The following is a 25,178-nucleotide window of genomic DNA, read 5'->3' as shown; positions in this document are numbered from 1 at the left end:
TTTAACAGATTGTAGAGATATAAAAATAAACTTGAAATATTCGTCTAAAAAGCTGAAATTTGATGAAAAGAGTGGAAATATAGAACCAAAAACTAGTGGGAAAATGAGTTGAAATAACGTACCAAAATTTAAATAAATTGTCATGAAAAATAAGAATTTGAAAAGTAAACTTGAAACATACATTATAAATATTGAAATTTGATAAAATAAGTAGAAATATAACTATTTTGTGATATATTTATAATTTTTTTTATATTTTTTATACTATTTATAAATTTAAAATTATTACAATCTTTTACCTCATTTAATTATAATTTTATCTTTTTTTAATAATTTTTTCACATTAAAAATAAATAAAAATATAATTTTTGTTATATTAACCGATTAAAAACCGGTTGTACCGGTTGCACGCATGCGCTGTATGAGATACAGCGCTGCATGCTAGGTTGACTCCAAAACCTAACTTTTGGTTATTACTTGAAATTCAATAATTTAGGGACCCACAACGTAGTTGTTCTTCCATGACTGATTGATTTCAAATTTATCTCCTTTGGGTCATGCTCATGATGTTAAAGATCAAAAATGTCTTACACGCGTTCACACCAAGTAGCGTCCCCGTAAATCAGCTTCGAACGTCGGGGGAACATACGCGAACGTAATAAAAGACAAAAACGTGCTGTTCTGCCAACCAAGGTTGAATGTCCAACCATGGTTGGGCAACCATGGTCACGTGTATGTTATATTGACTTTATAAACGTCACCCGTTTTCAAAACCACAGAAACTATATATAATTCAACGCAGGAAAAAGGAAAAAGGAAAGGAGAAAAAATGGCAGCGATTTACATGGACGAGGAGGAGGTGTGGAAATGTCCAGAACACCCAACGAAACGACACCGTACGGGAATTTGTCCAACTTGTCTCCGCGAACGCCTCTCATCTCTCTGCCCGGACTGCGCCAACGTGCGACCCTGTGCCTGCTCGTGTAGCACCGTTACGACATCGTCTTCGTCGTCTTCTTCGTCGTCATTTTCTCGGTTTTCAATATCAGGGGGCGAGAATTTGAGCGCGGGTATCGGGACAGTTGGGCGGGTAAGCGGTTTGATAGAAAGCGAGCCGGCTTTTCGGAGATCTCGATCTGTCGCGGTGCCTATGTTTGTGCGGTCCATGTCAAAGTCGAAGCCTGTTGATGCTGCGACTGAAGAGAGAAGTAAAGCGAAAACGACGACAGCGTTTTGGGGGTGGTTGAAGGGAGGCGGCAGTATTGGTAATAATAATAGTAATAATAAAAAAGGCAACAAAGAGGTTGATGTGGAAGAGGAGAGGAGAGTGAAGATGAGGAGATCCAGGTCCGTGGCTGTTACGACATCGGATTATGGGAAGTCAAAGGGAGGGACTAAATGGTACTTTCCAAGTCCGATTAAGGCTTTCAGGCAGTCAAGGCTATCCAAGGTTGTCCTGCAAGAACGCTCTCCTATGTACAGAGGTTGATACCTTTCTGCTGACACTTTTTTTTTTTTTTTCTTGTCCAATTTTTTAAGATAAATAAATATATAATTGTTCTCTCAACGAGAATAGATTGACTAATTTTTTCTTTTTTATTTTTTTAAAAATAATTTTTTAAACATTTATTACAGTATATGCTATCTTTTTGGGAGGTTCCAGTACTGGATAGCCATTATGTTTCAATAATGCCAAATTTTTAGGGCTGGTTTGATACGTCGAATTGGATTAGATCGGATTATATAAAATAAGATTGAATTGGATAATACTGAATTATATATAATATTATGTTGTTTTTGGTATGCCATGAGATTAGCTAGTAATTAATAATATGTCTCATATATTAATTTATTAAAATCATCGTAGATTTACTTTAAAATGACATGTAATATAATCTAATTTAAATCAATAATTATTGGTAAATTTATAAAAAAAATATAAAATCTTTCCTTAATATTTTTTAATATTTAATATGTTATAGTTTTTAATTTCATGAATAGTAGAGGACAAAGTTTTATTTTAGAAAATGTAATCCTAAGGGTCCCCTTGGGATGAAATTTTACTACTATTTGAATTAAGTGGTGAGCCCATTATTGTTATCATACCTTTACTTTTTTTACACCAAACATGATATAAAGATTATTTTACACTAAAGTTTATCCAATCCCATGATATATAATTAAAACCAAACAGGCCCTTAGTTGTTTGTTTTAGTATAAGAGTTTGGGTTAAGATAATGCAATAATGTTGAAGTGTATGTGTAACTACATCCTAGAATATGTATTTGATGCCAACTAATTAGTGGTATGATTGGGCTGGATTTTACAGAGACTGTTCGAGTATTAACCACCTCATAATACTCTTATCTAATCTGGAATTGTAGAATGATAAAATTATGGACCACTTGACATTTGACTTTTTTGGGAAAAAATTCCAAATGAATTTTAAAAATGAACTTTCAAAGGTACTTCATAATTTAGAAAAGTAAGTTGGATCGCTTAGGATTAGGGTAGCTGTGGCCATAATCATTTTCGCGAGGTTAATGAACTTACTACCGCATTGCAAATTGTAAATGAATCCAAAATTGACTAAATGAAATCCGTACTTCTTATGGTAACTGTAAATTAATCTGAGAATGTAACAAAAATTTTCATGATCTATATTCTTGCCATTATCATCCAAAATAGATTAACGAGGCTTATTATTTTTTATGGTTGATTTAAGTGTATTTAAATTAATTTATGGGGTGGGACTATTTGAATTTAACAATTCTGACAAGGTAACACCTTAACACTCCGAAGATTTAGTAATACCTAAGTTTATCAGAATCTTGGAGTGTTAATGTTAAAGGAGCCCGACAAAGCAGATGATTTTTACTTTTAGTTCAACGTTCTGGGAACTGAGGTACTGATGAGTCGTTGTTTCCAACCAATGAACTGTACATCACTGCAATCTTCATCGTGAAGCTGAAGCAGATATTTTATATTTAGTCAGGTTAAGTTTGATGAACGTATAATTTTAATTTTTTTTAAAAATTTTTATTTCACATGCTTTCTCCTTTAACATTAATTAGTTTGATTGACCATTTTCTTGGCATTTTGAAACTTCATAATGCATGTGGAATCTTATCACATTTATCTAATTAGCAGGATATTTGCAGTCTAATTTTATGAATAAATTATTACAAGGAACATTTAATTAATGTTTTTTTTTATTTATTTTTCCTTGAACTGAAAAAAAAAATTAAATTTTTTTAATCTAAAAGAAATAAAGACATCTTCCAACAAAAAAGACCCTCGTGGATCATAGAAAAAGTAAGTAAGAGTTGTACTTAGTGTAAAGAAAGATGAGAAAAATTTACTCTCTTTCTGTATCCACCCACTCTTTCTCTTCCCTTTTCTTCTTTATTTCTCTTATCTTTCTCTACACTAAGTATTTTTCGTTAAATAATATGCAAGTCTTCCATTTGTTGATAAAATTCTCTAATGTGGCATGTAACAGTTTAAGTTGCTGTATACATCGTTTGCGCCATTTTCGGTTATACTTTCATACTACAAGCTAAACAAGTTTGTTTGGACGGTGTTAAAATTTCGCAGCTATTTTTTCTTAAGATTTTTTGGCTTGTAACGTTCTATTTACTGTTGTATCAATTTGTACTAGTCAACAAAAAATGAGATTTGTAGAGAATCTTCGAATCGGACATGGGGATGATATTCAACCAAGTAGCCAGCTTAAAGTTGTTTTTTGAAAGAATCGCAACATAATCTTTTGTTATTGTTTCATAAAGTACTTTTAAGTAACATCCAATTAAAATGAATCCATACAAGTTCTATCAGAGGGTAAAGCAGTTGGGAAAGAATTTGCTAATATTTTCTTGGTTCTTGCTCGTTCGCCAAGTCTTGCCGTCGAAAGAGTACCTAAAAATGTGTCCCACAGTTTCCACGCAGGCATACATTCTTTCAAATTAAAACATGCATATATCAAATAGTGATTACAGAGAAATTTCTAATTAAAAGAAAAGCAACTTTGTAATCATAATTGAGAATACATATATATTAATCGTCTTGGCGGTCAAAAACTGCCATCTTCTAGAGATTTAATAGGACGTTCCTTTATTTCTATATACACCTATTACCATGCATAGCAATGTACTTTGTAATAAAAAAATATGATAATAAAATGCTTTTGTTTTTGCTTCGACGCTAAACCTAGCGTTGTTATCGTCACACAAACACCCAAAATATATATTCTTCCGCCTTGAAGGAGTTAATGCTAATTCCAAAGATTGGCATTGTTTGATTATTTTACAACGGGTAAACTTAAATTTATTTTTTTAAAAAATAATCTTCAATTTATCCTTCAAATGTATAAAAATTTAATTTATCCTTATTTTCGTTCAGAAGATGATGGTAGTGTTGGAAAAATATGCTCTTTAAAAGCATATGTGTTTATTTAATTGTAATAAATAATTTTTTTGATTAATAAAATAAATGAGGTATTTTATTCAAATATCTTAATTGCATTAATATTTGTATTAAAGTCCATTTAATCATATTATATGTATTTATGTGATCACCATGTGGATTCACAGAAGACATAAATACAAGTTATCTTATGATTAAATAAATTTAGTTCGCAGTTGATAAATAAAGTTGGGCACTTTATTTAGGTATAGACTGTAATAAATTCATTGAATGATTTGTCTTAATCATGTATGAATTTATTGATGTAGTACGACTACATTGAACAGGATCACATATGAGATTTAATTAACTTTGTAATAACTGTCAGACTTATTAAATCTCATAGGCGTTGATTTTACTGTAATCTTAATCTTGAGTTAATTATGATTTCACGATTGCGATTGTTATTTCATTTGAGTTACCAATGGGCACGACACATCCTTGTGGTCAAGATTACCCGGTATCTTGGTGGGAGCAATTATGAGTATTGGAGTTATGGATTAACAATATAGAATTTGTACAACACATCTCTTGATAGGTTTTCGGTACTTGATCATAGAATTCTCTGGCCAGAGTGTGTCAACATATTTAGTATGTTGAAAATGATCATTAGAGAAAACCAGTAAGGATCAAGGAATAAGATGTTATTAAATTGATTGGACAGTTGAGATATCAATTTAATTAACGATGTGGTACAAAGGATTGTGCAGTAAAGAAATCAATGTGGCTTGGGACGAATTATTATTCGAGCATACAATTATGGAAGTCAGTTCCAATCTTTTAGTGGAGTAGATTTGGAATTAAATAATTGGGCTAGTTTAATTACATGCCTAATTATTGTAGCCACTATTGTATGTTCCCAAATGATCCCCGGGTTAGCTCATTTAATTGACTGCACCACTACTGGACTAATAAGCAAGATAACTAGCTATTTGGGTCAAAAGCCTAAATATATCATTTAGTGGGAGGCTCCATTTAATAAGCTTATGTATAAGGGGCCTTATGTTATTTTACATGGTGGGTCCCCTATTAAATGAAAAGTAACGTGAGTTTTATTTTGGGCATTATTTGGAGCCTAAGGTTTTCACTAAAGGGAGATATATAAGGCTTATTTTTCTCAACAGAAAAAAAGAAGAAGCCACTTTATACAGATCAGAGAATAAGATTTTTCTCTCCATTGTTGAGAGAAAAATTTTCTCGTGCTAGTTGCTTTGGTAGTGATAAAAGCGCCCACACGTCAAGTGCAGATCGAACCTGAGTCATAACCTGGAAGATCATTGGTGACAGTTCGTGATCTAGCAAGCGTGGTGGTGACGGATCGTGATCTAACAGGAGTGGTGGTGGCGGATCGTGATCTAGGAGCCTAAATCATTTCAACGGAAAAAGCCAAATCGGATTTTCAAGGTACGATTTCTAGAATACAAATTCTTATATATTATATGAGAGCGATCTTCAAAAGGTTTTATAAAAATTTAAAAACCTGATTTTTTCCCAACAGGTAGGAGATCACATTGCAGATTTGAAATAGTTTTCAACATTCTAAGGAACTACAACATGAAATACAATTCCACGAAGTGCACTTTTGGGGTTTCCTCAAGCAATTTCCTTGGCCACATAGTTAGCTAGAGGGGAATTAAAGCCAATCCAGGCCAAGTCAAAGCATTACTAGGAATTACGGAGCCAAAAACCGCAAGGAAAACTTAGGTGCTGACAGGAAGAATTGCGGCATTGAACAGATACATCTCCCAGATGTCTGATAAATGTAAAAGCTTTTTCAAGCTTATGAAAGCCCCAAAAAAAATGGAGTATGGGGAAGAGAGCAATCTGAGGCCCTAGTGCAGTTCAAGAGTTCTCTCCTCCAGCCACCCATACTTTCTACAACAAAACCTGGGGAGGAACTTTATTTGTATCTCGTTGTATCCTACATCTTAGTCAATACTGTATTAATAAGAGAAGAGGAAGGGGCGCAAAAGCCTATCTTTTTTACCACCAGAACTTTGTCAGATCCAGAAACAAGATATTTTGCTGCGGGAAAACTAGTCTTGGCACTAATCACTACAAGAAAATATGTAATAGATGATGGGAAATAACTGTCATAAAAAGGGGTATATGACAGACAGTTCATTCGTCATCTATATCACTGTTATTAATTTATAACAGAATATTTTTCATCATGAATTCATGATAGTATTTCATAGTCATATATCCGTCGCACAATATTTTAATTAAAAAATAATTAAATTAAAAATTGAATTTATTTAAATTTTTGCGCCATTTTTTTAAATTTTGGTGGGAAATTCAATTATTATTTGAAATTTTATTATTCAATTTTGGTGGGAAATTATTTATGATAGAATATATGATGTCTTTTTCCATAATAAAGTTTTATTTTTTTTAAAATTATATTATAATTATAATATATTGATGAATTCCTGCTTGTAAATTTAATTAATTAATAAAACAAATATCATAAAAAATTTAATATCAAATAACATTTATTCAATCCAAAAATTAATTTCAAAAGAAATAAATCTAATATCCAATGTGATCTCCACCAATACATAATAAAACATCCCAAATTGAAAAAACCCATCCCAAAGTATAAAATTGCTGTCAAACTCCAATCAAACTCTAAGAAAAGCAATAAGAATTCCGGCCACCAAGCCAAGTTACCCAACAAAACTTTCAAAGATTAATGCAAGTACTCCAACAATAAGATTTCTAGGAAGACTTCATGTAAAAATTCCAGCAACAATACCATCTTCCGATAGCACTCTAAACGGAAATTGAAACTTACAAAGCGACCTGCAAGTTTCCTGTGAACAAAATTGATTCAAACACCAAACTAAATAAGGAAAAATTAAGAGGCTGCAATACATGTGGGCATCAAATATAGTAATCTAGGCATCTATTAACATAAAATATTTCATGGAAGTATTAACAAATAAATTCCACTACATAAAATTGTGTCAGTGTGTATGTATAGCTCTCTAAAATACAAGTTGTGCAACCCAAGAGGGGGGTGAATTAGTATTTTAAAACTTATCCTAATAAAACCACACAACAATCCAATCTAATGCCTTAATAAATTCGAAAGCAATAAGTTCAATAAAAGCACAATAATAAATGAGTAAGGGAAAAAAAAAACAAACACACGAATTTTTACGTGGTTCGGCAATCCCCGCCTACGTCCATGCCTCAAAGCGATCCAAGCTTGAGTTTTTCACTATCCAAGTCTTCCAAGGCTTCAAATGCTTACAATTGACTTCCAAGCTATCAATGAACCTTTACAACAAAGATTATCTCTCAATCTCTTCACTCAAATGTCTCACACACTCAAACACTCACAATTAAGATGAGAAAATGAACATTACAACAAAAACTCTCTTTAAGAGTAGATATACAAATTGAAGAACAAAGATGATTCAATGTTTGATGATTTGCGAAATGAGAGCTCAATATATATTGTGTGCTTTTTTATTTTGTTTGCTGGAGAGATTGAAAATGAATTAGATTTGAGTTTATATAATTTGATCTAAAAAACTAGCCGTTATGCACATTTTGGTGATAACCGGCTTACCGTTTATGGAATTCGTTTATCCGCTTTTAGGTTACCATTACAGCAAAAATTTGAATTTCAGAACATCCGGTATGCCGCTTACAAAATCCGGATAGCCGTTTATGTTCCAAAAGCTTACTGCCCAAAATCTAGTTGGCCGCTTGTCACATCCGATTAGCCGCTTGATACAGTAACTGCTACAGTAAACTATTTTTTAAAAATTATATTTTGACCTCAAAACTTTTTATAACTATATTATGGCCCAAAACGTTATAAATCTTTTCAGATAAGTCCAATTTGGGAATTTCTTAGTAATACTTTGTTAATCCCAAAACTTTCTAAAATTATGATATCGCTCAAACTAAGTGAAATTATAGAATGACCCAAAATATTTAAATACTTTCAAATAGGTCCAAATTCTAAATTGAAAATAATATTTATTAAAATCAAAGATTGTAAAATTCTTTCATTTTAGTCCACAACTTGAAAACAACTTAACTCCATAAAATCATTTTCTTATTATAAAAGCACAATACATAAATTTTTGTTTAACCAAAACATGTAGTTTGTTATCATCAAAATCAACATTTATAGCCATGTAGGCTAACAATCTCCCCCTTTTTGATGATGACAAAACACATTATAAAAAAATTAATTTTGTTATGAAAAGCTCCCCCTTAATCAATGCAAGGTTAAAGACTAATTTCAAAAAGATTTAAAAGACTCCCCCTGCATAAGTGCATATGAATATTTTTCATAACAAATGAAATTTTCCACATTTCCTACATCTCCCCCTTCATCATCAAAAATAATAAAAGCTCCCCTTTGCAATCATCAAAAATCTCAATACAAGCACATTAGTTCAAAAATATCCAAAACATAAGGAAAGAACATAACAAACAATCAAAGCAAATCTATATAATTGAAAACAAATACATAATCCAAAATCATAACAAACAAGCATAATTATCCACATGATCCAAATAGCAAACGAAAGAGCATAAAGTAGTAAATGTTGGTGTGTTCAAATACAAGCATAAAAGACTACTGAGGTGGTGAGGATGGTGGTGATGGAGGTGGATATGGATATGGAATACCGAAGTGCTAAAAAAGGAGACACTGACCATGAATGAGCTGCTGCTGCTGCTGCTGAAACTCAGTCTGCCGCACAGAGAGTGTCCTCACCTCATCCATAGCTGCTGAAGAGTGACCTCTTCAGAAACAGAAGGCTCGGGAGATGGTAAATCAGGTGCAGAGTTAGCAAGAGTAGAGGTAGACACTGGAGGATCTCGACGTCGACGCTGGCCTCGAAACAGAAGCGAGAAATCAGGAAGTTGATCAGCAGGAACCATAGCATTGGGTGGCTGATCATCACTTGGAGCAAGGAAAGTGTACTTGTTTTCAGTGAACTCGACCCAAGTGCCATTACTCCACTCAAAACCTAAGGCATATACAGCGTCATCCCCTATACCCTTAGACAGTCTACACGATGGTTCATGAATCGGTACCTTAAAGTGTTTAAGGATTTGGGTAATGAAATGACCGTATGGAAGGGAACAAGTAATCAAGTTAGGTATGGTCAACATGGTGCGGATGATGGTATAACCCAAGTTAACCGGACGACGTCTAAGAATACAATCAATCAAAGCAACGTCCATGTGGGAAACCGCATCCAAATGCCTTAATCTAGGAAGTACAATGGACTGAATAAAACGAAAAAAAATCCTAGTTTGGAGACAGAGACATTGAGTGTGAAAGTGAATGGTACAATTTTCAACAGAAAGGTCATTGCGCCGGCATATATTTCGAACGGCATCAACATGAACATAACTAGCCATTTTGAGAGATTTCCTAGGCGAAAAAATTTCTAGGCCAAAATCGGAGGATCCTAGGATAGAGTTTAATACGGAAACATCAAAATCAATTAAAACGCCTCCAACCTTGGTAATTACTCGAGTCTTGTTCTCCTCGGAAGTGTCCATATTCGAGTAAAACACTTTCACTAATTCGGGATACACATTCTCCTCAATCATAAGTGCATTAATCCAACCAACATCTCCCAACAATTGAAATAAATTTCTATGACTAATAGTGAGACTATTATGCCAATCCAGTAAAACATAAAACGTAGAGAGTACATCACGAGTCATGAAACTTTGGTGAAACCGTTTGGCTAAATGCTTGTTCTGAAAGTGTGTAGACTCAAAGTTGGATTGATTAGAGGTGCCCCCTGCTTGCCGTAACCTGTTGAGTTGTTGAACCGGTTCTTTGCCTTTTCCACGAACCGGCCGTGAACTTGACATGGTGATTTTGATTAATTTGAAGTGAAATGAGGCAATGAGAAGGAAGATGATGGGGATTGAAAGAGATTTTGAGGTGTAATTCGGTTTAAAAACGGCTTAAGAGGAAGAAATTTAGATAGAGAAAAATCATTTGAAACCCTAGATTTGATTTCAGATCTAGTGAGTTTGATGCGAAAAATAGATTTGAAAGATGATTTTGGACACAAGAATGGATGGGGAATAAGTTTTATGAATCAATTTGAATCGAAAATGAGTGGAAATGATGGATTTTGGAGTGAGAAAGAGAGAGGAAGAAACAACTTGATAGAGAAGGAGCTATCTGGTTTATCAAAACAAAGAAAGAAGATGATATAGTTTATGAACGGCGAATCCGGCTTATTGGATTTCACTAATTGGTTAGCCGGTTAGTGGACAGCAAGAAGAAAACCGTAACCAGCTTACCAATTTCCTTAACCGGTTGGCCGAATTGTTTCCAGAATGCTTCCAAAGTGCAAACAGCTTACTGATTTTCCTAACCGGTTGTCCGGTTTTGAGGCAGAAAAGGAGTTGTGTAGATTCGGCTTGCCGGATGTCATAACCGGATACCCGGTTTGTGTCCAGTAAGATCCAAATTGAATTCGGCTTTCTGAATTTTCCAATCTGGTTATCCGGATGTTGACCCGAGATTAAGCAAACCTAATCCGGCTTACCGGTTTGCTGAATTCTGTTATCCGAATGTGATCCAGAGAACTCCAAAGCTAATTCAGCTTACCGATTTAATAAATTCAGTTATCCGAATTTGGTCCAGTGAATGAGAAAAAGAAAAAAAATGATCTTTCGGTTGAACTTTGGTAAACTCTTATTCTTGTATTATACACACCAATTTATTTTTGTCTTAAAAATTGATCAATTTTAAATCATTTGGTGATTCAAAACTTTTCAATAAGCCATTTAAAACATGAAACATAAATGCATACAAGTAACAAGATCAAACACATCAACTAAATTATAAATCATAATTTTAGATGCAATATTCATCATTCCAAGTTCATGTCGTATCTTTATAAAAAGCTCCTCACTAAGAGGTTTTGTAAAGATATCCGCAAGTTGTTTTTCAGTAGAAATAAATTTAATCACAACATCTCCTTTTTGAACATGATCTCTTAGAAAATGATGCCTAATTTCTATATGCTTAGTCCTAGAATGTTGAATGGGATTCTTGGATAGATTAATAGCACTAGTATTGTCACACAATATAGGCATTTGATCAAGATTAATACAATAGTCTCTAAGGATTTGTTTCATCCAAAAATTTGTGCACAACAACTACCTACGGCAATATATTCTGCCTTGGTGGTTGAAAGCGCAACCGAGTTTTGTTTCTTACTAAATGCCACTAGTACTTTTTCTATCAACCTTATATCCGGCAAAGTCGGCATTCGAATAACAAATTAAGTCAATATGAGTTCCCCTAGGATACCAAAGGCCAAGATTAATGGTGCCAATTAAATATCGAAAAATTCGTTTGACAGCAAGCATGTGTGACTCTTTAGGACAAGATTGAAATCTTGATGAGAACCATCAAGGGAATACCATTAAAACTTCAAGTGATCCTTTGCACATTCATAGAGGTCCAATTACAAGAGCAAATGCCAAAAAGATGCAAGCTGCTTTAAATGGATTAATTGAGAAAATATGGATTGAAAATGCAATTCAAGATGCAAGACATCATGAATTGGGCTTGAAGAGAAGACAAGGCATTGTGGGCATTATTCAAGTTATTGGGCAGCCAAATACACAATTTGTATCAAATGCAGAAAGGTCAAATTCGGAATAAAAACTGTATTGATTGAGCCATAAGTAATGTGCAAGCTATATACCGTTAGAAAGATAATTAAGTTAGCTTTCTAATAAATTTTGCAGAACTGGATTTGGAGGTTTCTAGAAGGAGTTATGACCAATTCATTACAGCTTGTTTAGACTTGAGATTTTCAACGACTCCTTTGTTTTTCAACTTCATTTGTTTGTTTTGTTTCAAGTTTGTCAATGTGTAAGGTAAGTCTACCATCAATGATGGTGGGCTAACATTAAGTTTGTCAATGATAGCATTAATTATAGTAGGCTAGCATTAAGTTTGTCAAAGATACCATTAATTATGGTGGGTTGGTGAAGACTTTTGAAACATCCTTTGACAAACCTACTTGGAGGGTTGTTCCAATGTTTCCATTTGTATTTTTAGGATCTTGGGTTTCTTTTAGCCTATTTAAATTCAGCAACCTTGTATGTAATAATATTAGAGATTAATGTTATTTGAATTTGAAAGATTATTCTTTCTTTGGTTCTTTTGAGAACTAGTGAACTTATCAAGAAGTTGCATTCTTGTGGCGTTCTAAATTTAGACTTATCACTCACCTTCTCATCTATTTCTTGAGTATGGCGTCAATATCATTCTCTATACCTTTGGTTTATGTTTTCTTAAGCATTGGGTCAAGGTTTTGTTTGTCATAAATCTGTTTAGAACTTTCTTGGGAAGTTGAAACTACAAATTAAGTGTGGGTTTCAAAGTTTCATTGTGGGATTCGCATCATTTGGTATCAGAGCTAGTTTCTAATCAGGTTTGAATCTCTTATTTATTTTGATTATCAAAAAGAAAAAAAAACGTACAAAAAAAAAGATTACAAAAGGACTCAAGTATTTCTACTTTCATCAAATTGAATTTTAGTTATTCATTTTCCTTGATATAGTTTACACACATATCAATTGTGTTGCTTTGCTTGCTTGCTTTCCTTTCTTCAATTTCCTTTTTCATTCTTTGTGTCCTCTTAATTTCTTTTCTTTGTTAGTGTGCTGGATTGTCATATTTGGTGTGCCACTTGGGTTTTTTTTTTCTTGATTTTGTTTATTTAGTTTAATAAAGAACTGAAAGAGAGAATTAAGTGTGGTAAAAGGCAAAAGTTTGTGAGATCATTAGAGGGTAAAAGCCAATTTGTGTGTTAAACACGAGAGTTAAGTGACATCAAACTGAATGAAACACGTGAGGGAGTGTTCTAAGGTCTTTTTGCTAACATTCTTTTCAGATCAAAAATATGTCAAAAGAACAAGAAGCTATAGACCAATTTGAGCACATGAATCTGATGTTTGGAGAGATCCGTGACAAATTGGAGAGGCAAGATACTGCCATAGCCAATCTACAAAGGGGCAACAACCAATAGCTCCTAATGTAAGAGGTAATCAAGGGAGTGCTGCCATGGGAGAAGAAGATGGCGATGACATAGATGATTTTGATAACCAGGCCACCGTTGACATGCGTGGAAGAGATAATAGAAGGGCAAGACGTATAGATCATGATTTGGGGAGTATCAAACTGAAAATTCCTTCTTTTCAAGGTAAAAATGATCCGGAAGCTTATTTGAAGTGGGAAAAAAAGGTGGAGTTAGTATTTGATTTCCACAACTACTCTGAGGAGAAAAAGGTAAAAGTAGCTGCTGTTGAATTTACTGATTATGCTATTATTTGGTGGGATCAACTTGTTTTGAGTAGGAGACGAAATCGTGAAAGGCCTATAAACACTTGGGAAGAGATAAAGGCCATCATGAGGAGGAGATTTGTTCCTAGTCATTATTATAGGGAACTGCACCAAAGGCTTCAAAGTCTTATACAAGGTTCTAGAAGTGTGGAAGATTACCACAAGGAGATGGAAATAATCATGATTCGAGCCAATATTGAAGAAGAACGAGAGGCCACTATTGCAAGATTTTTACATGGTTTAAATCAAGATATCGCTAATGTGGTTGACTTGCAGCACTATGTTGAGTTGGAAGACATGGTTCACATGGCCATGAAAGTGGAACGACAACTAAAAAAGAAAGGTTCCACTAGAACCAATTTGGGTTCATCTTCCTCATGGAAGTCAAAATGGAGCAAATATGAAAAGGTTGTTTCAAAGCCTAAGATTGAGCCAATAAAGGATCATAAAGAGGGAGGCAACCAAAGCAAAGGTAAATCTGATTCCCAACACTCTAGAAATAGAGATATTAAGTGTTTTAAATGTTTGGGGACATGTCATATCGCATCTCAATGCCCAGATAAGAGAGTAATGATCTTGAGGGATGATGGTGATGTTGAAACCGAGAGTGAATCAGATGATGATCCTATGCCACCTTTGGAGGATGCTAATGATGGTGTAGAATATCCTATTGATGGTAAATTGATGGTTGCTAGTCGTGCTCTCAACATGCAAGTAAAAGAGGATGCAGAGGTACAACGTGATAACATCTTTCATACTAGATGCCACATCAAAGATAAAGTATGTAGTATGATAATTGATGGTGGAAGTTGTACTAATGTAGCTAGCACTAGTTTAGTTGAAAAATTAATTTTGAAAACTTTGAAACATCCGAGGCCATATAAGCTACAATTGCTGAATGATTGTGGGGAAGTTAAAGTAAATAAACAAGTGCTAGTTTCATTCTCTATTGGGAGATACAAGGATGAGGTTCTATATGATGTAGTACCCATTCATTATGGACACATTCTTTTGGGTCGACCTTGGCAATATGATAGGCGTGTGACACATGATGGTTACTTAAATAGATATTCTTTTGTAATGAACAAAAGGCAAATCACTCTTGTACCATTAACACCTAGGCAAGTGTATGAGGATCAAATGTCAATACAAAAAGAGAGTGATACAAAAAATGAAAATGAGAGTACAAAAGAAAGAGAGATTGAGAGAAAAGCAAGTGAAAAGATAGAAAAAAATATTGTTGAGAGAAAAGAGAGGCAGCAAGTGAACTTGTTTGCAAAAGAGAGCGAGCTTAAGAGGGCTTTCTTTTCAAAACAGCCTATCATTGTACTTTTGTGCAAAGAGTCTTATTTACACACTAATGAGCTTAACTTTTCTTTGCCTAGTGCTATTGTGACTCTTTTACAGGACTTTGATGATGTATTTCCAAATGAAGTCCCTAACGGTTTGCCACCTATTAGGGGAATTGAGCATCAAATAGACTTCGTCTCTGGAGTTACCATTCCTAATAGACTTGCATATAGAAGTAACCCCGAGGAGACAAAGGAGCTTCAAAGGCAAGTTGAAGAACTCTTGGCAAAAGGATATGTGAGGGAGAGCATGAGTCCATGTGCGGTACCAGTTTTACTAGTGCCCAAAAAGGATGGAACATGGAGGATGTGCGTTGACTGTCGTGCAATTAATAAAATCACTGTAAAGTATCGACATCCTATTCCTAGACTTGATGACATGCTTGATGAATTGCATGGTTCTTGTGTGTTTAGTAAAATTGATCTTAAAAGCGGATATCATCAAATTAGGATTAGAGAAGGAGATGAGTGGAAAACTGCCTTTAAAACAAAATATGGTTTATATGAGTGGTTAGTGATGCCATTTGGGTTATCTAATGCAACTAGCACTTTTATGAGGTTAGTGAACCATGTTTTGCGTGCTTTTATTGGTAAATTCGTAGTTGTCTATTTTGATGATATTTTGATCTATTGAACACATTGAACATTTGCAAAGTGTATTGACTGTTTTAAGGAAGGAAAAGTTGTATACTAATTTGACGAAGTGTTCCTTTTGTACAAATCAGATTGTTTTTCTTGGTTATGTTGTAAGTGCTAAAGGAATTGAGGTTGATGAAGAGAAGGTAAAGGCTATCAAAGAGTGGCCTACACCTAAAAGTGTAAGTGAGGTAAGAAGTTTTCATGGTTTGGCTAGTTTTTATAGAAGATTTGTGAAAGATTTTAGCACCCTTGCTATACCATTAACTGAAATTGTGAAGAAACATGTGGGATTTAAGTGGGTAGTGAACAAGAAAGGGCATTTAGTCTAATTAAGGAAAAATTGGTTTCTGCACCGTTACTTGCTTTACCTGATTTTACTAAAACTTTTGAAATTGAGTGTGATGCTTCAGGTATAGGTATTGGAGCTGTTTTGATGCAATAAGGGCATCCAATTGCTTACTTTAGTGAGAAATTGAGTGGAGCAGCCCTAAACTATCCTACCTATGACAAGGAGATGTATGCATTGGTGAGAACATTGGAAACTTGGCAACATTATCTTCTACCTAAAGAGTTTGTTATACACACTGATCATGAGTCCTTGAAGCATTTGAAAGGGCAAGGTAAGTTACATAAGAGACATGCCAAATGGGTTGAATTTATAGAGCCATTTCCTTATGTGATCAAATATAAACAAGGTAAGGAGAATGTGGTGGCTGATGCATTATCTAGAAGGCATGCACTTATCTCTACATTAAATGCAAAGTTGTTAGGATTTGAGTACATTAAAGAATTATATGTTAATGATCCTGATTTTGCTAATGTGTTTAATGCTTGTGAGAAAGTTGCATTTGGTAAGTTCTATAGGCATGATGGGCTTTTATTTAGAGAAAATAAATTGTGTGCCTCATAGTTCTTTGCGTGAATTGCTTGTGCGTGAAGCTCATGGGGGTGGTTTAATAGGACATTTTGGCATTGCAAAGACTTTAGATGTTTTAAAAGAACACTTCTTTTGGCCACATATGAAACGTGATGTTGAAAGAATATGTGAGAAGTGTATCACTTGTAAACATGCTAAGTCTAGAGTTTTACCCCATGGATTGTATAACCCTCTGCCTATACCTAGTGAACCTTGGGTTGATATTTCTATGGACTTTGTTTTGGGTTTACCTAGGTCAAAAAGGGGAAATGATTCTGTTTTTGTTGTTGTTGATAGGTTTTCAAAGATGGCACATTTCATTCCATGTCACAAAACTGATGATGCAACCAACATAGCTAATTTATTTTTCAAGGAAATAGTCAGATTGCATGGAGTACCAAGGAGCATAGTTTCAGATCGAGATGCTAAGTTCTTGAGCCACTTTTGGAAAACTTTGTGGACTAAGTTGGGTACTAAACTTTTGTTTTCTACTACTTGTCATCCACAAATTGATGGACAAACTGAGGTTGTAAATAGAACTCTGTCTACTTTGTTGCGTGCCATTATTCAAAAGAACTTGAAAACTTAGGAAGAATGTTTTCCACATGTTGAATTTGCTTATAATAGAACTGTCCATTCATCTACTAAATTTTCACCATTTGAGATTGTATATGGTTTTAATCCATTAACTCCTTTGGATTTATTACCTTTGCCTATTGATGAGCGTGCTAGTATGGATGGTAAAAAGAAAGCTGAATTTGTCAAGCAATTGCATGAGAGAACACGTCAACACATAGAAAAGAGAACCGAACAATATACTACTCAAGCCAACAAAGGACGTAAGCAAGTGGTTTTTCAGCCTGGAGATTGGGTTTGGGTGCATATGAGAAAGGAGAGGTTCCCAGCACAAAGGCGTTCTAAGTTGCTTCCAAGGGGAGATGGTCCATTTCAAGTGGTTGCACGAAAAAATGACAATGCCTACAAATTGGATCTTCTTGGTGAGTATAATGTGAGTGCTACTTTTAATGTTTCTGATCTTTCTCCTTTCGATGTAGGTGAAGATTCAAGGACGAATACTTTTGAGGAGAGGGGGAATGATGAGAACCATCAATGGAATACCATTAAAAATTCAAGTGATCCTTTGCACATTCATGGAGGTTCAATTACAAGAGCAAAAGCCAAAAAGATGCAAGCTGCTTTAAATGGATTAATTGAGAAAATATGGATTGAAAATGCAATTCAAGATGCAAGACATCATGAATTGGGCTTGAAGAGAAGACAAGGCATTGTGGGCATTATTCAAGTTATTGGGCAGCCAAATACACAATTTGTATCAAATGCAGAAAGGTCAAATTCGGAATAAAAACTGTATTGATTGAGCCATAAGTAATGTGCAAGCTATATACTGTTAGAAAGATAATTAAGTTAGCTTTCCAATAAATTTTGCAGAGCTGGATTTGGAGTTTTCTAGAAGGAGTTATGACCAATTCATTACAGCTTGTTTAGACTTGAGATTTTCAACGACTCCTTTGTTTTTCAACTTCATTTGTTTGTTTTGTTTCAAGTTTGTCAATGTGTAAGGTAAGTCTACCATCAATGATGGTGGGCTAATATTAAGTTTGTCAATGATAGCATTAATTATAGTAGGCTAGCATTAAGTTTGTCAAAGATACCATTAATTATGGTGGGTTGGTGAAGACTTTTGAAACATCCTTTGACAAACCTACTTGGAGGGTTGTTCCAATGTTTCCATTTGTATTTTTAGGATCTTGGGTTTCTTTTAGCCTATTTAAATTCAGCAACCTTGTATGTAATAATATTAGAGATTAATGTTATTTGAATTTGAAAGATTATTCTTTCTTTGGTTCTTTTGAGAACTAGTGAACTTATCAAGAATTTGCATTCTTGTGGCGTTCTAAATTTAGACTTATCACTCACCTTCTCATCTATTTCTTGAGTGTGGCGTCAATATCATTCTCTATACCTTTGGTTTATGTTTTCTTAAGCATTGGGTCAAGGTTTTGTTTGTCATAAATCTGTTTAGAACTTTCTTGGGAAGTTGAAACTACAAATGAAGTGTGGGTTTCAAAGTTTCATTGTGGGATTCGCATCAAATCTAGCACACAAGCATACACTAAACATAATATCAGGTCTACTAGCAGTCCAGTAGAGTAAGGATCTGATCATACCTCGATAAGTCTTGATGTCAACTTCCTTACCTTTCTCATCTTTGTCCAGCTTGATACGCCACGTACTTAGTGTTACCCAGTTGGTATCAGAGCCTTATGCATCATTCTCCGATATTGGCATAGATTATAAGAGTTCAATGACTTAGGAATCGAAACATTAAAGAATAGAATCTCTTAATCTCATGGCTTCATCATCATCTACTCCTACATCTTCATCTTCTCCAGTTACTCTTTCTTCTACTCTTTCTCTTCCTAAATCCTATACTAAGCAAACAGTCAGTAAAATAGAGAATCTTGTTGAATACTCTTATGTTTATGAATCTGTTCAAATCAATGAATCTTCTTTACCTCTTATCAGACTATATCACTTGTATAAAAAACCTTCTTTCACCAGAAGTATCAAAAACCTGATTTCCACCAAAAGACCTTATCCTAGCCCAACAAGAATGTGCCCAATTGTTAAAACAAGGACTCATTGAGCCCACAAGTTCTCAATGGGCTTGCCAAGCCTTTTATGTTGAAAAAAGGTCTGAAATTCTTCGTGGCAAAAAATGATTAGTCATTGACTATCAGCCACTCAACAATTTTCTCTAAGATTTGAAATTTCCATTACCCAACAGACACACCCATTTTGTCAGGTTTTTGGCAACTTTGCATTCATCCCTCTGAACGATACAAAACTACTTTTTGTATCCCAAATGCCCATTACCAATGGACAGTCCTTCCTTTTGGCCTCAAAACCGCCCCTTCTATTTTTCAAAAGGCCATGACCACTATCTTTCAACCCATTCTCCACCATACCCTTGTTTACATTGACGATTTGCTTCTTTTTTCAGGTACTCATGATGAACATCACAAGCTACTCCAACAGTTTTTTCAGATCATTCAAGAACATGGAATCATGATCTATGACAAGAAAAGTATGATTGCGACAACCTCTATTGACTTTCTTGGCATGAAAATCCAAAACGGACATTATTAGCCTAGACCCCATATTGCACAAGAGTTACTCCACTTTCCCGAAAGTAACTTTACCAAAAAGCAAGTCCAACAATTTCTTGGAATTATCAATTACATCCATTACTTCCTGCCACATGTCAATCACCACACAAGCAAGTTGTTTGCACTCCTAAAAAAGAATCCACCATCCTGGCTCAGAACTCACCACCTCTAAAGCTTATCACAGACGGAAAAAGGATTCTCTAAACAGATGCAAGTGATGAATCATGGTGGGCCATCCTCTTTGAAGACTGCAATGGAAAAGAGCACTTTATTACTTATGCAAGTGGACAATTCCCTGATGCACAAAAGCATTATTAAGAAATTTGAATTCATTTGATTGGCCATAGATTCTTGATTTGACTAGATAATTCAGCTTTTCACAATATCTTGAACTTTAAGCAGAAGGTTGTTCCAGAAAAAAAACCTTACTTCGACTTAAAGAATAGTTCTCAAGATATGACTACCATGTCCAGCATATAAAAGGAGATCACAACCTCATTCCAGACTTACTATCCAGGCCTCCAAAACCAAAACCTCCCTAGTTTTTCTGTATCACTTCTCAGATTTCCTTCTCAATCATTGCCATGGCTAGTTCACTCCCTAAAATAGCACTCACCCAGAAGTCTTTCCCACTCAACATGACTTTTCAGTCACCTCATGGGATCCAAGACTTTGCCAGAAAATTCCTTTTTAGGTTTTTTATGAACATCTACATGTCAAGTAAAGAACCTATGTTTTTTCCCAGTTTTCATCCTGATCACATTTTCCTCACAAGATTAGTAATCACACCCAATCGAGACATTACTGAAGATGAACTTTGGTATGTCTGGTGTCTTACTGTTCTATATGCCACAAAAATGGTTTTCCCAGTCTTACCCCTTCTCACTAAGCTCAATGATCCAAAGTCTTCCACCTCCCTCACCTGGACTCTGTTTGAATGGTTTTCGCCATTACCATCGTGGCGTAGGAAGCTACAACAGATTGCTGACACACATCATCTTCTAGAACTCCCAGATCAAGAAGGAAAACAGTTCACTGTTGTTTTTATTATCCACCGTCCATGCTTCCAGCATCATCAAACTAGAGATTTTTGGACACAGAATCAAAGTTATGAATGGATCATGGTTCCTCACATTGCCTGTCTTGAACAAGATTTCCATATCAAAACCTCCTTGAAAAACTTCCTCATGGAACTTAACCATATTCCTCCAGACCAACCAGAAATCCTCCACACATCTCTTGGACCAAAATATGAAATGTTCATGATTCCCACACCATCCTTACATTCTCAGCCACTTAACCTAGGAATCATCATAAAAGAAGAAAAGCCAGACTACACTGACTTTTTATTCCAAGATTCCCAAGATCCTTATGAAGATTTTACCCCTGTACCTTCACCATCACCATATGAATTCCCCAGATCATTTTCCTCATAGCCTGATCATTTTCCTCAGCCAGCTCCTCCATCACCAAAAGGTTAATATTGCCCTTGGCCATGTGTTCCGGGATGTTCTCATCCAGAAAAAATTTCAAGAAAAGCAAAGACCCTGATCGTGACCCTGATGAGACAGATTCCTCCTCTGAAGACGCGTCAATATCTCTTTAAAGAAATTTGTCACTTTGTAATAATGTAAAATAAAGTGCTTTATGCTTGAGCTTTTTGAAGTTGTTTGTCCTTATGTAATTATGCACTTTGCTTTTGTCAGCCACTACTGTTCCATTGAGCCCTACCTACTTTTGTAACATATGTGTGCTATGTGCCAGTTGGAATCATCTCAATCCAACTTTTGTCTTTTCCCCTCCTTATCTTTATATAAAGAGAGTCATTTTGAATAAAAGGGAGGAGAAGTTTTACATAACATTTTTGAATTTCCATGGATAACTAAAACCTTCATTTCTATTCTTTAATCCTAAGATTCTCTAAGTTTAGAACTCTTACCCTTGTTCAATATCCATCTTCTGCGAGTATGCTCTGCACTTGCCTTGAAAGAGGATCCTGTGCACTAGAAAGCTAGTCAGGCTACCATTCTTCCTTTGTTCTAAGTCAATAGATGGAACCCTGTTTTTAGACTAAGTGACCAAGAAGAGTCTGTGTCTCTTAGGGTTGTTTATACGCTTAGTTCATTATAAGAAAACAGAATGTCTGGTATCTTGTAACCACGTCATTCTCGTGCACCAAGTATATCGGCTGGAAACCCGAGCATGCGGACTACTAGTCCAAAGGATAACTCTGCTATCATTGCTCTGGTATAACAACGCCACACACTTAGTGTCGCAATCGTACTTTTCTTGTCAGAGATCATGATTCCATGTTCTTGAATGATCTGAAAAAACTGTTGGAGTAGCTTGTGATGTTCATCATGAGTACCTGAAGAAAGAAGCAAATCGTCAATGTAAACAAGAGTATGGTGGAGAATGGGTTGAAAGATGGTGGTCATGGCCTTTTGGAAAATAGAAGGGGCAGTTTTGAGGCTAAAAGGAAGGACTGTCCATTGGTAATGGGCATTTAGAATACAAAAAGCAGTTTTGCATCATTCAGAGGGATGAATGCTAACTTGCCAAAAACCTGACTTTAAGTCAAATTTTGAAAAGATTTGAGCATTTTTGAGGTGGACAAAAAGGGTGTGTCTATTGGGTAATGGAAATTTCTGATCTTGGAGAAAATTGTTGAGTGGCTGATAGTCAATGACCAATCATTTTTTGCCATGAAGAATTTCAGACCTTTTTTCAACATAAAAGGCTTGGCAAGCCCATTGAGAACTTGTGGGCTCAATGAGACCTTGTTTTAGCAATTGGGCACATTCTTGTTGGGCTAGGATAAGGTCTTGTGGGGTCATTTCTGTATGGGTAGCTTTGGTTGGGTTGCTGTCTTCATTTAGCTTGAAAGGTAAGGATATGAAGAATTTTGGGTTTTTCCACAACAGGTTTAGATGGGTAAAAAGGTTATGGTTTTCAGGGCAAAATTTGAGGATTTGATCTGTAATGGCCTGGTATGTGGGTGGTGAATTTGCTAAAGAATAGATCTTTAGAGTGCTAGTGAAAGGTTTAATCATGGATTTGTAACGGAGACCAGAGGAAGCAATCTAGACATTTTTTGCTTGATGTAGGATGTCAAAACCTACAAGGAGATCTTTGTTTGGCAAGGATGAACCAATTAGTTTTATCCAAACAGCACAATTAGAAAATAACTGAATTCCTATTGGATGTTTAGTAACTAATTTAGTTGTAAAGATTTTTCCATCAGCTGCTTTGAAGTGTTCCTCCTAAGTTTTCCAATACTCAATAGGAAGAATAGCAGGATTAAGCATGCTTCGCTGAGCACCAGTATCGAGAAAACCAATGGTTGTAATGGGTTTATGATATCTGGAAGGGACAATTTGGATTTTGACAGATGGTATGGGTATGGAATGGTCATGGATTAGGATGGAAGAAGGTTGGACTGTGTAAATTGGTTCAAATTCAGAACTGTCTGAATCATTGGATTCTGTTGGTAAAGCAAAAACTGTATCATCATTTGGCTCTTCTTGTTTAGAAAACAAGTGTTCAACTTGGTCTGTGGTTGGGGAAAATTTTGTAGTTCATTCCAGGTGTTGGATAAGCTTTACTGCCTTATGAGGTTTGACAGGGCAGTCTTTGGCAAAATGACCTTTTTTTTTGCAAATGAAACATCTGCTGTTCTTCCTGTTAGGAAAATCCTTGGAGCGGGATTGCCTTTTCCTGAAAAAATGAAATTGTTTAGTATGTCGTTTCCAGGATGGAAATGAGGATCTGAATTTTCAAAAATGAGACTTTTTCTTTATTGAACAGTCACACTTTTTTGGATCTTTGCACTTGATAGCAAAGTAAGGCTTTTTGCAAGCAAATTTGAAAGGCTCGTTGTCTTTGATAAGTTCCTGGAAGAATTTTTTTGTTCACACAATTTGTCAAGACATCCCATAGCAATCTGGAATAATTTCCCCAATGATAAAGTGTCAATGCTGAGCTTGTAAGCAGCTAACTGACACTGGATTTCAGGTTGTAATTCTTCTGGAAGAAACGCCAGAAATACATGTCTGAGTGTAGCATCGTTGAATCCATTTAGCTTATAATAAAGCAAAGACATCTGCTTGTAGTGGTAATGAAGGTCTTTGGTGTTGAGAGAACAACATTTCATGTTGAGATAATCACGTCTTACAGCTTCAAAAGTAGTACTTGGTTCTCCAATAAATTGATCATGGAGAAGGGCTAAAGCCTGAGAGACATCGGGAATCTAAATGAACTGAAGTTATCTATATTGGCCAAGACTGTCAAACCAATCTCGAAGAGAACACGTAAACCGAGTACTGAATTCTCGTATAACAGATTGGGTTGTTGCATCTGGAGTTAACATTTGGAGATCAATCCAAGCAGACAACTCTTGTAATCTTTTTCTCCATTTTGTTGGAAGGATATCATCAAAAGTAAACCATGGTCCATTTGAAGGTTTGGAGACTTTTGGCTGAGGGGGAATGAACTGAGAAGATTCACCAATTTCGTGATTTTCTTCATTAGTATCAACAGTTTCAGTGCGTGGGCCAGTGTCAGTGGCACCAGACTGTTCAGTAGGTTCTGCCATGAGGAGTTTGGAAATATCAGCTAGATTTGAATCAGAAGTGTCTGAGTCATACAAATCAGATGACTCAATGGATGATGAATCTGATTGTGAAGGGGAATTTTCAGTAGAAGAATCTGGAGATGGAGAATGGGAAATTTGGTGAGCAGAATATTGGTACATGGGTTGTTTTTCTAGAGAAACAGAAGGTTGAATTGGAGGTGGTTGAGTAGATTCAGGTAAAGAAGTTGGTGATGGAGAGGGTGATGGATCAAATCGAGATGTTTGATGATTTTGTTGAGGAATGGATTTTTGAACTAGAACTGGTTTTGGGGTTTTCTTTGGTTTTGACTATGGTTGTGGATGTGGAGGAAATAGAGTATGGGTCATACCAAAAAGTTTAGAAGGATCATATGCTCGGGAAGAAGTTGATGGTAGGAAATGATGATAGGTAGGATTTATTACTAGTAAAGGAGCAGAACTCGTAAAAAGGGTAGGCTGGACTTTTTCTGAATCAATTCTGGCAATTTTAGCTTTCAAAGCTCTTATCTCAGCTTTTTATTTATTTATCAAAATCAGGACTATAGACTCGTTGAGCAAGCATAGCCCGAAGTTCAGAGTCAAGTTGAGTAACTCTGTCATGAAGATTTTGATAAATTTGATTTAACTTATCTGAGATGGT

General features: G+C 35.2%; 1 protein-coding gene across 1 annotated transcript; it reads left to right on the top strand.

Annotated features, from left to right (window-relative positions):
* Positions 1–770: 770 nt before the first annotated feature.
* Positions 771–1,585, top strand: LOC102623028 (uncharacterized). The gene has a single exon (XM_006491659.4). The coding sequence runs from the start codon at positions 830–832 to the stop codon at positions 1,487–1,489; it is 660 nt and encodes a 219-aa protein (XP_006491722.1). The 5' UTR covers positions 771–829; the 3' UTR covers positions 1,490–1,585.
* Positions 1,586–25,178: the final 23,593 nt, after the last annotated feature.

Source organism: Citrus sinensis, chromosome 4, assembly GCF_022201045.2.
Source record: "Citrus sinensis cultivar Valencia sweet orange chromosome 4, DVS_A1.0, whole genome shotgun sequence".
NCBI lineage: Eukaryota > Viridiplantae > Streptophyta > Magnoliopsida > Sapindales > Rutaceae > Citrus > Citrus sinensis.
Note: the sequence above shows the minus strand (reverse complement) of the source record. Positions and strands in the feature narration are given on the sequence as shown.